Source organism: Palaemon carinicauda, chromosome 21, assembly GCF_036898095.1.
Source record: "Palaemon carinicauda isolate YSFRI2023 chromosome 21, ASM3689809v2, whole genome shotgun sequence".
Taxonomy (NCBI): domain Eukaryota; kingdom Metazoa; phylum Arthropoda; class Malacostraca; order Decapoda; family Palaemonidae; genus Palaemon; species Palaemon carinicauda.
In genome coordinates, this window is record NC_090745.1 from 26,727,259 (window position 1) to 26,742,187 (window position 14,929).

Sequence of the window (14,929 nt, forward strand, 5' to 3'; positions counted from 1 at the left end):
GCATCTTGAATGTGATTAAAAGTTTTAAGCAACTTAAATGTGCTTTTCAATTTTTACTCATCTTTAATAATGAATTCCACCCATAGCAGTATAAATATGGTCACAAGTTTACAACACATGCAATTTCTTCATGGATCGGCGATCAACGTTCTATAAAAGCGAACTTAAAAAAGACTGGCTTTAACTAGACAATATGGTATGGCGTCATCATTGTCACTTGAACATACAGTGCATGCAAATGAAGAAACTATCTCATACATCTTACCTAAGGCACTTCACTATAATGATCTTCGACAAAACAACAGGCTAAACGATATCTTTTATATCAAGTTTAACACTAAAACTTACTAAAATACAGAATTCTGGACAAAAATTTGGGAGAGAAAATCAACCTATTTCCATCCAATTAAAAACAGGATTCTTAAATAGATCTTTTATTTCCATACAGTAATACCATGCTTTACGTATCAAACACCGTCAGTTCTGACTTTAAATCGCTCATCCCAAGTATTGAATATAAAAATAAAATCAATGTACCGTCGTTTTTCCCAACCTTACGTCGGTTTGTACGTCGTAATATAACGATTAAGTGCTTAACTGTAAAGCACTGTATTTCAATTGATAGCTTTATAATAAAGGGATGTTTTTTTATAAAATGATAGCCGGTTGTAAGTACTATTTTATTTTAAATATTTTATTCATTTTAAACATTTTAAGGAAAATATAAATGACTTTATATGGCAAAAATCCGACCTATGTTGAAAATTGCCTTACGTCGGGTATCTTGGAACCAATTAGCACCACAGGCCGGGGTTTTAGTGTATCTGCTTTTAAAAAGTAGAATACTATCAATGTGAAAATGCCATCTTTAAGACCTTAGAACTAAAATAATAAATATCAATATTTTTTTCTTTCTTGCTGCCATGTAACTTCTCCGAGGGACTGCTATGCCCACATCCAACGCTATGTCTAGATCAGACAGTGGATGACAAGTGCCTAATAAGTACCCAAACAAAACATTATTCTAATTATTTTAGTCATGCATTGTGGTCACAAGTACTATTCACTTTATTTCTTTTTTTTTTTTTGGGGGGGGGGTCTAATTAACAGCAATACAGAAAGTTTTGTATTACTATCCTGTATATTTTACATTTCAATATTTCAAAGGTATACTTCTACTTGTTGATTATACGAAGACTGTCTTGAATGCATTTTTTTTTTTAGAAATAGTCGGTAACTACTTGATGTGTTCTATGCTAGGTCCCAAATGCTACTTTTGCCATTCGCTGCTATCTTAATCTAGCCCTCAATGATGAATGAATTGTTATCTTAAATCTATTAGGCTAGACATTAAGACTAAAGCACACTAGAAGAGACCTCCAATATCTGATATAAACATAGCAGATGGGTGAAGATGTAGCAGTCCCTCAGATGAGGCTACATGGCAGAAGGAAAAATTTTAATTTTTTTTCAATCTTAGTCTAAGATTGTAAAATTGACATTTCTGAATCAATCGTTTCCTACTTTTCAAAGGTAAGAGTCATCAATATCATATACTTTCAAGCCCCATCCTTTCTCTTATCATCATTAAAGTACCTATATAGACATGCGTGATCACAGCATACAAACAAGATGTTACTAACACAGTAAAGTACTGTTATTGAAAAAAAACTGGCTCTTTCCACAGTACTGCAATTATAAAATATTAGCTACTCACTGAGATACACATTCATGTCTATCAGAAAATAATACCAGGTGAAATAATGTTCAAGAGGTACAATATTTTAGTAGATGTAAGTACAGTAGCCAAGTTTAGCCAAAGGATGATTATCGCAGTAAAGACAAAAGAAAATGGTAAAATATTTGAAAATTACAAAAAAAAAAAGCAAGCAAACAATTGTCAAATTTTGAATCCGTCATTAACAAAATTCCCCTTGTCAAATTACAATATATAATGCAAAGCCTATGATCTGGGATATATTGGTAAGAATATTACCAGAAGTTGGCTGTATTAGGCAAAAAAAAAAAAAATTGGTAAGGCAAGCTAGATGTGGATGCTACCTATTGGTGTGCATGAGTAAGAGAAATTGGACTGACTACTCAACTTTTCATTTCAAGCATCCCTTATGATAGCTACTAATTGGGATTGTGCAGTGATAACCAAATGAATAGTGTAGGCAGTTTATCAATTACCATAAAATCAGCTCAACTCTTATTCACACTTTGCACAAGATTCAAATATGTATCCACACTGTGTGACAAGTTTGTATGTCTTACATAGTACCTGTGCTTTACATTCATACCTTGTCTTACAGCCTATATATGGTAAGTTTGAAAATAATTCAAATTAATCCATATTCTCTAAATTGTATAGTTAGTAACCTAGCAAAGGAATAAATCTACACAATGATTTACCTAAACATCTCTGAAATATCTCCCCAAAATGTCCTTTTTTTCATATTTACGCAAGCGCATCCAGTCCATTACGGAAACCGTTTTTTGATCAGGGTATTTATTTATTGAGTTTTTCTTCAAGAATTTGAGGGAATGATTATAGTGCCATATTCCATAAACTTCCACAACATGATTTTCGTAGATACCCTAAAGAAGATAATGACCTTCTCTTCTAATCGGGATGGTATGGTATCATAAATAAATGTTTGCTGTACTTCTCTCCAAGTAACATTCATTGTCTTTCTTTATATGCATACAAACACATCACCATATAATAAAACATTATATCTACTACAAAGATATCCACTCTACAACAAAATAGCATCATAGAAATGAATTGATTGAAGTACTATTATGGTTTGTTTTAATATCAAGCATGGAATAATATTCTTGCTACTTTGGCTTTAAATTTATAGATATTCTTAATATCATTTGAAGCTTCAAAGCTACAGAATATTAATTCATACAAATTCTCGCAAAATTATTACTTCAACGCACGCACACGTTTCAAAGCTACATGACATCCAAGATACAACCGATATCATAGAACAAATGTAAACTTGAGGATATGAGGATACCCTCAGCATCAATACATTCTCTGTTAAGGTTACTACAGCATTAAAATTTAATGACTTTTCATTTTGAACTCAGAAGCACAAATATCTACTATTCATACCCCTCAACCACAAATACTTGATCTACTAACCAATAACTGTCAAAAGATTTCTAAAAAAATAAAAAATAAAATTAATTCATAAAATCCTCAAGATGAGGATAGAGGGAAAAGTTTGTTATAATTGAGAGAAACCTATAACAAGAATAAACCTGGTTTTGAGAAGTAAGCGCAGCAACAGCATAGATGAGAAAAGAAATATTACAATATCTGTACTGGAAGTAAATATGCAGTATTCCTCCCATGAAGAGCAAATATCAAGACACATGAAGATGGCCTGTGCTTTTTTATGATACATTGCATAAATTAGTGCAATGCATTTTACTAACTATCCGCATACATAGACATGACCTAACGCCATTCCCCTATATATAGTTAATTTAAATCAATAAATTATGCTTCTATATAGAACCAGTTTTTTTTAGAATACCCATTTTTCATAAGCAAGCCAATTTGAAAAGCATTATTTCTGTAAAATTGTTCCCAAACACACCCTACTCTCCCAATCATGAAAGAAAGGTACCCAAACTAATCATGCCCAGACAATAAAACAAACATCTGAACCATAACTATACTCTTAGTATATATCAGTGCCAATGATGTAAAATATTTTATTCCAATTATAAATTACTTTCATTCATTTACAACGAAATGAAATGGTCAACAGTTAATTGTTGTACTACCTTCAGTACTACAAATAATTCCCTAACCTTTTCAAGTCTCTCTCATAGAGAAAATCTATAATCGCAACACAATTTCCAATTTTAAACTGGATTAAGAATATTAGCTGGTCTGCAATCTGGACAAATATGGTAAATTACAATATAAATAGTACTTTACCCAGTGAGCAAGAACACAATAAAAGTACAGCCTTTCCACACTTACTACTATACATACTTATGGTACCAGATAACTTCTAATTCTACATCCATACACAAACAAACAAATATTATGTGTACTTCAAAATCTCAAAAACAGTATATATATATATAGTGCAAAACTACTTTGATATCACACAAGATCATAAGCTATTGCCAATGCTAATCTCACTATATCCTATTTCTCTCCCTCTAAAGATATGTTTTCAACAACCATCAACACAAAGCTGAATAGAAAACTAAAATATTTTCCCTTGATCTTTAAATTTCTATACTGCGTATGAATTATAAAATTTTAAGAAAATTTCCAATATTGAGATTTGTTAAATATTTGTGAATACAACAATGTTTGCAGTGCTGCATAAGGCTTCTGAATACAAGAAAGGAATCCATAGAGTACAATCAGAATTCCTTGGAGAAAGAGCAAAACATTCATTAGGAATTATTAAGCTATTGAAGGTTAACCCAGCCTATGTCAATAGTGATTATCCTTTAGGAGTATGTGAACATCACTGTTTTGTTTCATCATAGTTTTAGGGAAGGCTTTCATTTAATGGCTACTCATGAATGGCAGATGCAAGGGATAAGGACAATCCCCTAGAGACTGACCATATATACAGATGTTCAGTGCCCAAGCCCCTCTCCACCCAAGTTAGGACCCAAGGAGGCCAAGGCAATGGCTGCTGAGATCTATAGGCTCCCCCAAACCTGCAATCCTTAGCTCACAAGAACGGTGAGGAAGTTGCAGACACTACAAGAAACTATCAAGCTTGAGTGGGATTCAAACCCCAGTCCATGAGAAAGCCAGGTAGGGATGTTTCCAATAGGCCACCATAACAATTATATAACAAATGGGAAAGACAGAGAATTTGAGAACCATATTGTGATAGATGAACTAGTCTTGAAGACACACTGAGCCATGAATTGGATGTTGATAAAGAATCAATAAAGAGATCTGCACAATGGACTATATGGAGATTGCCAGACAACAGAAATGGTACATAAAAATGTTCCATTAGTAAAACCTCAAAAGAAATCATGAAAAGAGAAATACATAAAGACCTATACAGTAACTGATGACGGGTCAGGCAGTTAGAGCAGAGTATAGAGAATTGTGGAGAGAACTCCATTAACACCTATCCTCATAATGAGAAAAGCGGACATAAAAACGTTTACGATGACGAAATAGTCTTTCATATATCATTGTACTTAAACATTTTACAATTAAAAAGATGCACAGTGATACAACAAATCGAAATTGATATAAAATTAGCGATGAAAATGGGGCACTCTCCCTCTACATAGGGAACAGAAATTTATAGTTAATATTGGTTATTAAAAATAGTGGCGATTCCACAAAAAAAATGTAATGTAAACAATTCTAGTTTTTGCATGAGAAAACTACCACAATACATTAATAAAATTCCAATTTTTTTTTCATCAGAAATTTTTAGTGTTGGAATTTTGCCTTTTCTAAGTTATACAACCCTCATTCCTTCCATATAAAATACCTTATTAGCAGGTGTTCTACAAAGGGATCTATATTAAAAGGAAGAAGGTTTATTACCGCATTAGAAAAATTATATTCTATTCAATATCTTTGACAAAGCCAGGGAACAAACACATATTTAAGTTACTAGCAGTTCATAAAATACACTAATAACATACATAAATATCATGGCAAAACTTGTAAAGTATTGCAGGCAAATAAAGATGCATCAGCCATTTACTGGATATAATAATTGCCTTTGTTTGGTTAACTTTGTCTAAGGGATTAAGATAAAATGTATATTTTTTAACCATGCAATGTTAAAAGAACTTATCTCTGCGAAAAAACTATACTGTGTTTTCCTTTAAAATGTGACCTGTATTTCATTACCATTACCATTAAACGAAATGTGACTTTCCTTCCTTTGAAATTGTTTATATTGCTCCTTAGCGGTGAAAGAATTACACAGTAAATTATACCAATTACAGTTGTGCACAATAAACCCTAATCATAAACACCTGATATACTAATCCCTCCCTCCCTCTCTACTTATACCCACCCTGCCCCTAGAGAATAATTCGGACAATCCCCACGTCATTCAAATCCTCTTACACTCTTCTATTCTTGCCGAGAATGAAAGTGCTTACTCACCGAACAGTCAACACATAAGGTCTAGTACCTTTGATCTGCAAAGTGCAAAAACTGGTGTAATGTGAAAAACATGTGTATGGGTGAGGTGAAAATCAATGCTATTACTTTCAACACATAAAATAAAGATGGTTATGCATCCAAATGTATTTGCATATTATAAGTCTGAATATACTGAACTATATCATCTATAATTCATTCAATCTCCACTGTCATCAATCGCATGGAGTACAAACACTCAAAGCCAGGCAACCTTGCACAACTAGGTTAAGAGAAAATAAAACTATGTACTGTACATTGGTAATTTTTCTCAGCAATATTGAATTTCTGAGGTATCAAAATTTTTTAAAAATAAATAAGAAGCACATAAACAAACATGCAACACTGAAACAGAAACTCACCTGCTTTAAACGGGTTCGATCTTTTTCCAAGGCATAAGTAACATCATCACCCTGAGCTGTGTCGTGTTCATGCTTTCTTCTTTCTTCTTCTAATTCTGCAACCACTCTTGAGTGCCGCTAAAACAAATAAATTATTAGATACTTCATACATAAACTCTCAATAATGTTAACAAAATAACTGAAAGAAACATTAAATCTTAGCACAAACTCTATACAAGATATAGACACAGACACAAACAGAGGGAGCACCTAACACTGGCCCCGGACACCACAAGCACAAGGGTTGAGGTGAAGGGGACATTGGAAAAGGTGGGACACTGAGGCAACATGCAGTTTGGCCTTAAAGGCCTTCTTATACCTGATATTGGGGCCAACACCTTTACATTTATCATTGTATACCTGACTAAATTTTCTTTCCACTGATGTATATCACATATATTGTAAAAAAAATCATATAGTAAAAAAAAAAAGTGAAAAAAAAAATAATCACAAAATTCTGAAGTATTTTTTCCAGCCATAGAAACTTGAGTCCTTTAATAGGAGTGTGTTTTCAGCAAAGATGGATACAGCTGTTACAACTTTTAACAAGGTGGTAATAGTTATTGGTGGATGGTAATGAAGCATCACCCATATGACATGCCACAGAGCTCCACTTTCACCTCTAGCCTAGAACTTGATTGGTGGTTTAGGCAGGACGTGTAACTTGAAGAACTCAAGTTTGTATAACTGAGGAAAATGTAAATTACTTTGAAAATTTGAAATTTGTTCCTATACGAATACAAACCCTTGACCTTTAATGGGAAGATTATAGTTAGGAGGGAGGAAGTCCCTATAACCAAAAAGCTGGTTTACATTCCCTGGAAATGTCAAGGCAGTTTAATCTGCTACAGGGGCAAAACTGCTGAATCCTGTCAGCCTTCTAATGACCTGGCCATAAATATGTGGCAAGTATTAGGCAAGATCATTACCAGTCCCAAGAAAAAACATACATTCATCTCAAGTATATGAAGTTAGGATGTATGGTCATTATGAGAAATGGATTTGCATACATTTGGCCATCCTTCTCCTCCTTGTCTGGAAGAATGGAGAGCAATACTTCTAAACAAAAATTATTTGTTAAGGAAAGTAGATCTATCATATGGCTTACATGCATGTAACATCTGATCCAGCAAATAACAGAGTGACTGTTTCACCCCCAAAAGGGAGGGAAAGAAAACAGATCTTTGTCATCCTAGAACTCTTCCTCTTCTTAGAAGAAAAAGCGTCAGAATCAGAGTGGAAGGAAGAACAGTGCACATGCTTTTTCCAAGCTGCAGGCTCTACAAGCAGAAGGGACGAGGTCTGAGCGACCAGCGATGACACTCTCCACGGGAGAGAAACCACACGGGTAGCTCTAACAGGAGCCCCAACACAGGGACACACTGTCAAGAGGGAGAGGGAAGGCACACTCACAGGGGCCCACAACCCCCAAAAGAGCAGGGCCAGAGACACAGACAGAGGGAGAAGCTCCGTACCATCCCCTAAGCACAAGGGTTGGGGTGTAGGGCACAGGGGAAGAGGTGGGAGAGGCAACATCCAATTTGGACTTGGAGGCCTTCTTAAGCCTAATATCAGGGCCAACACCTCCCGCTGCTGGCCCTATTTCCGCCAACACTGGAGTCACTTTACGGCCCTTCACATTTCTTTTGGGCTGGGGGGGAGGGGGGAATGGGGTCACTGACACTGGGGCCACCACCACTACGCCTTTCACCACTAGCACCACAAGGATCACTTGGGATACTGGCACTGGGGGAACAGGGCGTGAAGTCTCAGCTACAAGCACCCTCAACAAAGTCATGGAAAGCTTACTTGAAAGACATAGGAAGGCCAAACACTTCCCAAGGGCAAACTTGTTGTCAGCAGTCTGCACGATAACAGACGAAGAGCTTATTGCTTCTGAAGGGGTGCAACGAACACAAGGGATACCCGAAACACCACCAAAACCTGAAAAGGCCGCTGAAACTAGTCAGAGGGCTTCTCGATCCTGATGTATACAACCCGTGACTGAGCCAGTTTCATATGCACAGGGGCAGCGATAGGAATCACACCCCCTTGAGCAGACTGAAGCAGCAAAAGATTTCTTTGCCATCTTCCTGGCTGTTGCCAAGACAGACTCCAGAGAAGGCATTACTTGCTTTTCCCTCTAAGGGATTGTGCCTGACATTGCACAGAAGGCCACAACCTACAATCGGTGTATCAGGGGGATTGTGAACAAACATGCCCCTTACAAGACACACACAGGAAGTGTGGATCTATAGCTGGTTTACTCTTTCACTTCAATAATCCCAAATCCACACTGCATTCACTTCCTGCAACAGGAAAAAAATATGAAAAAGTTTGGTAAGGCGCTGGCAGTAAATGCGTACTTGACAGCTGCCCAATCAAAAGTGAAGCTCTCCAGCTGGAATAGGTTCAGGGCTCCTCACCCATATCCTTCACCAGCTGAATAACTGCTCGTTATCAAAGTTTTAATGACCGTCTCCAGCCTGCACTGAATCAATCTCCCTAATTAAAGGCCAAGAGTTTAAATGTAACATAAGAACAAATTTTGGTTCAAACTTTGCGGTGGAACTGGGCCAGGAGGTATATTAAAATATCTAGGCCTTCAGGGTCCCTTTTGTTATATCAAATAAAATGAAAATACATTGAATGCTGTTCTCCCTCAAGCCAGTTTATTTGGATATTAAATTGGTCAAGGCACCAGATACCTGCCAATATACAGTATTACCAAGTATGTCTAATGCCGTTTTTTAAGGACAGGACCTTGACATTCATACCACTTAATAGGGTGACAGAGCATCTCCAAACTGCATAGGATTTTTGCCTCTAACCAGTTTTGCGATACCAGGGAGATTTATCCTGAAAATGATTGTTTTTCAAATTCTATCTCCTCCCTTGATACTTAATATTAAAACCTGGGATTACTACCTTATACAGACCTGATGTAGACCTCCAATCAAATAGTTTTTATTTTTTTCTAAGTCATTTTATATGATTTTTTTCATTAATGGTAAAAAATTAACCCTATAAATCGGGGGAAAAAAATTAACGAAAAATATGAAACAAAATTTGAAAAAAAAGGCTCTATATGATTGTTTTATAATTTTTTTTTTTTAAGTTATAAACCAAATTTAAATACTATATCTTTAAAACTTAGAGAGATAGCATTTGAAGGTCAATAAGTATAGTTTTAAGATACATGGCATTCAAAGTTTTTCTTTGTATTTTTACAAAGACAATATCAATAAATCATGATTATTATGAATTTTAGGTTACTTTTTGGATATTAATAAACTTAAATAATGTTAACCATAATTTAATCATAAATGAAGATCCTTTGCTCAATATCTTATTTCTTTAGGCTCCAGGTCCGGCAAGACGGTTCTCTCTGTCCATCACTAACTCCACTAATATCGTCAATATTACCCACTTCTGAAATCTTATTAGACACGATTTTCATCTTCATGTTAACGAGATGTTGAAATTGTCTTTTCCTCTTTGGCATGATAAAATTCTTGCAGTAAAAGCGAGCGAATGTCAGAGGTCAAAGTCAAATGCGTACTTTCTCTGAGGTTTGTGCTACCACTGAAGGGTGTAATAAATAATAACTTTGTCTTGTGACGCATGGAATCTATACAGATGCCATTGCTTACTACTGTATTTATTTTATATTAAAATGTAATAATTATCAAAATTTTTGATAACAGAAGAAACACTGCATTTTCTTGTAGGGATCAATGTTTTTGGCTAATTGAGTTACTTTTACTAACTATGAAAGAGGAATTTTGACAAAATATTTTGTATGCGCATTCTCCATTGCCATACGCTCAGTGAATTTTTTCAGTATTTTGCGTTTTTCGTTGTATTGGTACAGAGACCGGGTCCCTTGAGGAGACTTCTCAAGTCATGGTCCTCTTCTATGCCTAACCATATGCCAGACATATAATCTGGCATATTCTTTACCTTTTCTTCTCTTTCCTCCCACATCTGATGACACTAATCACTCTACACCTTATAAACTTGCAGATGTTGGAGGCTGCTATAGCTGCTTAACATCTATTTGCCTTCATGATAATAATAAGAAACAATAGTTATGTTAAACAGCTCTTATAGAAAGAGGACACTTCAACATCACACCAAGTTTGCTACAATTGGATACCATAGACTGTCTCAACTGTCCTCTACAATTGGATAACACCATATACTGCCTCCACTGTCCTGAGTTATTTTCATTCTAGAACAGCTTTCTGTCAATTTGCTCTCATCTCTTCCTTTAAATACAGTTGTGATAGGCCAGCAAGGATAACTAGTGGCATATCAAGAGGCTAACTTTTACCTAAAGTATAATCTTTAATCTTTGCTCTTCATTTTTAAAACCATCACTACTGTTCTCTATTTACAGACATTAATATTTCAGTCATATTGTAATTTACATTTAATAACCTTACTCTTTACTCCTCTGGGCTACTTCCCTAGTAAGACCTTTGGTAAAGTTTTACTGTATTACAGATTCTGATTTTGAACAGTAAATATATGTTTTCCTGTGGTAAATAAGGTGATTTGACAGAATTTGACCTTCATTTCAACCGCTGTTATTATGGATGAAATGAAGGTGAAAACCGGTTAATTCACGTTATTTTCTACAGGATAACATATATTTTCTATTAAAATGTTTAAATATAAAATCTTTTATTATATATATTGTTAAAAAGTTTAAATATAATGACTTGTTCAAATTCTGTGTCACTTCACTCACGTATGTACTAAGAACGGTAACATTAGCTACGTTACCAATGATACACAGCGTTACCAACGTTACGGTGGCATTGCTAACGTTAGCAATGCTACGGTAGTATTATCATGTGTATTTTAAAGAATATTTCCATATACCCTTTACACTATATATAAAAAAGTACAAAAAGGGTACTAAACCTAACAAACCCACCTAACCTAACCTAGAAATTCCCAGGTCACAAATCGAATATAATGCCCTTTGTTATATGTATCATGTTAATCCGTATCACTTTACTCACGTTATGATAACGTTAGCACTGTTACGATAACATTATATATAATGGTTCTTGTTCCGCCATCAGCTCGCTTCGCTCACATGAAAATAAAATCTCAAGCTCGCATGCACTGGCAAGCGACAGTGTTGAGCTGCTCACGCTAGCATTAGTAATTTTACGCTAACATTAGCAACGTTAAATATAATGGTTCTTGTTCCACGCTTACGATCACAGGAAAATAAAACATAAACATTGTATGCACTGGCAAGCGGTAATGTTGAGCTTCACACTCTAACAAAATACAGTAAAAACTAACACATTAAAGTTAAAGAAATTAATGACTTACGTTAATGACCGTGACGACGTAACTTGTGGGTCACGGAGGTGTTGTACTGTGAGTCTGTGGCGTCTTAACTGCTTTGCCTTAGTTTAGTAATGCACTTGGAACACGGTAAAAGTTGGTATATTACATTACGAGATTTAAGAAAATTATCAATATTGGATTTCACCAAAATACTTTCAAGTATGGATTACTGAAGTCGTTACAATTTTCTAAAACTTCGATCGTAAAATACGCAAAAAGTCGTCACTTGAACTAACAAAGACCTGACTTGGGCAAAGGTTTCCACGGAAAAGGGTTTGTTGGAAGGTGGGGGTAGGGAAATATTAACCCCTCTGTGCAAACTTTCCACACATATGGGTTCGTGATTGGTTAACGGAAAAGCAACGGAGTCTAGAGAGTAAACATGAATGAACCAGATGGGAAACTTGTCCAGAGCAAGTATTTATGTGAAATCTGGGAGTGACAAGGTAATAACAAAATGTATAAAAGTAAAATAGAAAGATAAAATGGAGTGTATGATAAATAACATTTGATGGGCATATAAAATGAGGTGATTTTATAGGGTACCGGATAATAAAACGAGTAATACTAGGGTCAAACGTAATATGTATACGAGGGTATGACATAAGTGATCAAGTAATAGACTTGAACAGAGCAGGTGGAGAAGACGAATAGTTACATTTCACGATTAGAAAAGAAGATATCCTATTGGTGGACGAAGAGTCTCTGCGCAGGGAGGCGAGATTTTTGCGCAGAAGGTCGAAACCTGCTATGTACGAACGAACGGGAGCAACTACAACCGGCAAGTAGAAAGAGAAAAAGAAATGAAAAACACTGCTAATGTTAGCATGTTACGCTAACATTTGATCTACACCACACGTTGGCAGCTCTGGTTACCGTATTTTTTCATGAGACATAGCCTTTGCAACGGCGCCTCCAAAGTTTATCCAGTTATACTGTTTTGTCTTTTCCTCCGTTTATTATACTGTACATCCAAGAAGGTAATGTATAGAGAAGAAAAGGCTTTTTTCCGTTTATATATCGTTTCCCCAGTAGGTTTTCCCCATCCAAAACCCCGAGTTCCCACTGGGGGTCCCCCATTATCGTAGGATATAGATATATATATCGTCGGCGCCCACTCGTGTCCGAGTATTGGGTTCTGTCGTTAGCCATCAGCCCCCTGTCTGTGGGGTGGGTGCTTATGCCTGATGTGGCTGTTAATTCCTAGTCTGTGGTGGAAGAGTCGCGGACAGTGTTCACAAGGGAGGGTAGGTGGTGGGCGGGGCTGTTCTAATCGCTCTCTCCTTCTTCTCCTAGCCTCCTCATTTTGTCTCCTCCTCTCCTCGAAGTCCACGGTGCCATGGTGTACTGTACTCCTCCAGGTTTTCCTGTCCCTGGCTGTTTCTTCCCATGAGGAAGGATCGATGTCAGTTAGAGCCAGGGTGCGCTTTAGTTGATCTTTATAGCGCATTTTCGGGGCTCCTCGTGGTCTGGTGCCCTGGGTCAGATCTCCGTAAAATATTTTCTTTGGGAGCCTAGATGGATCCATCCTATGCACGTGTCCTATCCAGCGGAGGCGGTGGTGGATGATGGTGGCCTCCACGCTGGTCAGCGAGGCACGTTCTAAGACTTCAATGTTGGTGGTGTGGCTCTCCCAGGGGATTTTCAAGATCTGCCTCAGTTTCATTTGTTGGAAGCGTTCTAGGATTTTAATATTGTTTCTATATAGCGTCCATGTTTCACATGCATACAGGAGCTTGGAGAGGACTACTGCCCTGAACACCATTATTTTGGTGGTCATTGTCAGTGCGTGGTTGTTAAATACGCGGCAGTTGAGTCGGCCAAAGGCGGAGTGGGCTGCCCTGATCCTGTTCTCCACGTCCTTTTTGCTTGTGGGAGCTGATGTTAGGATGCTCCCTAGGTAGGAGAATTGGTCCACCTGTTCTAACGGTTGGTCATTCACTGTGGTATTGAAGTTGGGGAGCATCAGTCCTGGTGGATGTTGGACGAGGGTCTTGGTTTTGTCTGAGTTGACTTGCATCCCAAAACATTCGTAGGCAGAGTTGTATGCATCAGCTAACGACTGCAGGTCCTCTGCCGTCTGACCTGGGGTGGCATTGTCGTCAGCATACTGCAGTTCGAGATATATATATATATATATATATATATATATATATATATATATATATATATATATATATATATATATATATATATATATATATATATATAATATATATATATATATATATATATATATATATATATATATATATATATATATATATATATTTCTGAAACTATTCATTTGCGACGGGAACGAGTGTCATTTTCGAAGAGATCGTAATTTTTCTATAACAAAAGGTAGTTTTTTCCTAGGTTACATTGCCCTGTAAAAGTAAAATAAAACCAGACCTTTTCTAACTATGGTTGCAATTTGACTTATAATAATAATACCGCAGCAATAATGATGATGCTTAATAGCACAGCCACACTGTATATTACTAATGGAAACTTCTAAGTTTTCCAGTTAGCTTACTGTATATTTCTTCCGATACTTTAATAGATAACATGGGGATTACCGCATTTCACATAAGACGCACGTTTTTTCCTGAAAAATTACCCTGAAAAGCACCCCGTGTCTTGCCACTAAGAAATAGTTGTATAGGGGAGTTTGACAACCCCAAACACCCAACTAATGACATACAAGCACTTGCACTCACCTGACATAAAATATAAACCTACAATTATCATTCATATGTACTAAAAATGATATTTTCATATTAAAATGATATTTTAATTATAAAATAAATTTTTGAATATACTTACCCGGTGAATATATAATAGCTGCTGCTCCAGCGGCTCGACAGAAAACACACACAAAAACTCGCGAGCAATCGCTATGAAGGTTGCGGGTGTGCCCACCAGCGCCAACTATCAGCCAGATACCGCATATACATGTAAACAGACCCAATTTTTCTCATCCCGCTGGGTC

General features: G+C 36.3%; 1 protein-coding gene across 3 annotated transcripts in view; it reads right to left on the reverse strand.

The window, feature by feature from the left end:
• Positions 1 to 14,929, reverse strand: part of LOC137615227 (cortactin-binding protein 2-like) — a 183,595-nt gene that overhangs the window by 128,329 nt on the left and 40,337 nt on the right. For all 3 annotated transcript variants that reach the window (XM_068344908.1, XM_068344909.1, XM_068344907.1), the window contains exon 4: positions 6,544 to 6,660. In XM_068344908.1, coding sequence (XP_068201009.1) covers positions 6,544 to 6,660 — 117 coding nt within the window. The remainder of the gene's footprint in view (positions 1 to 6,543; positions 6,661 to 14,929) is intronic.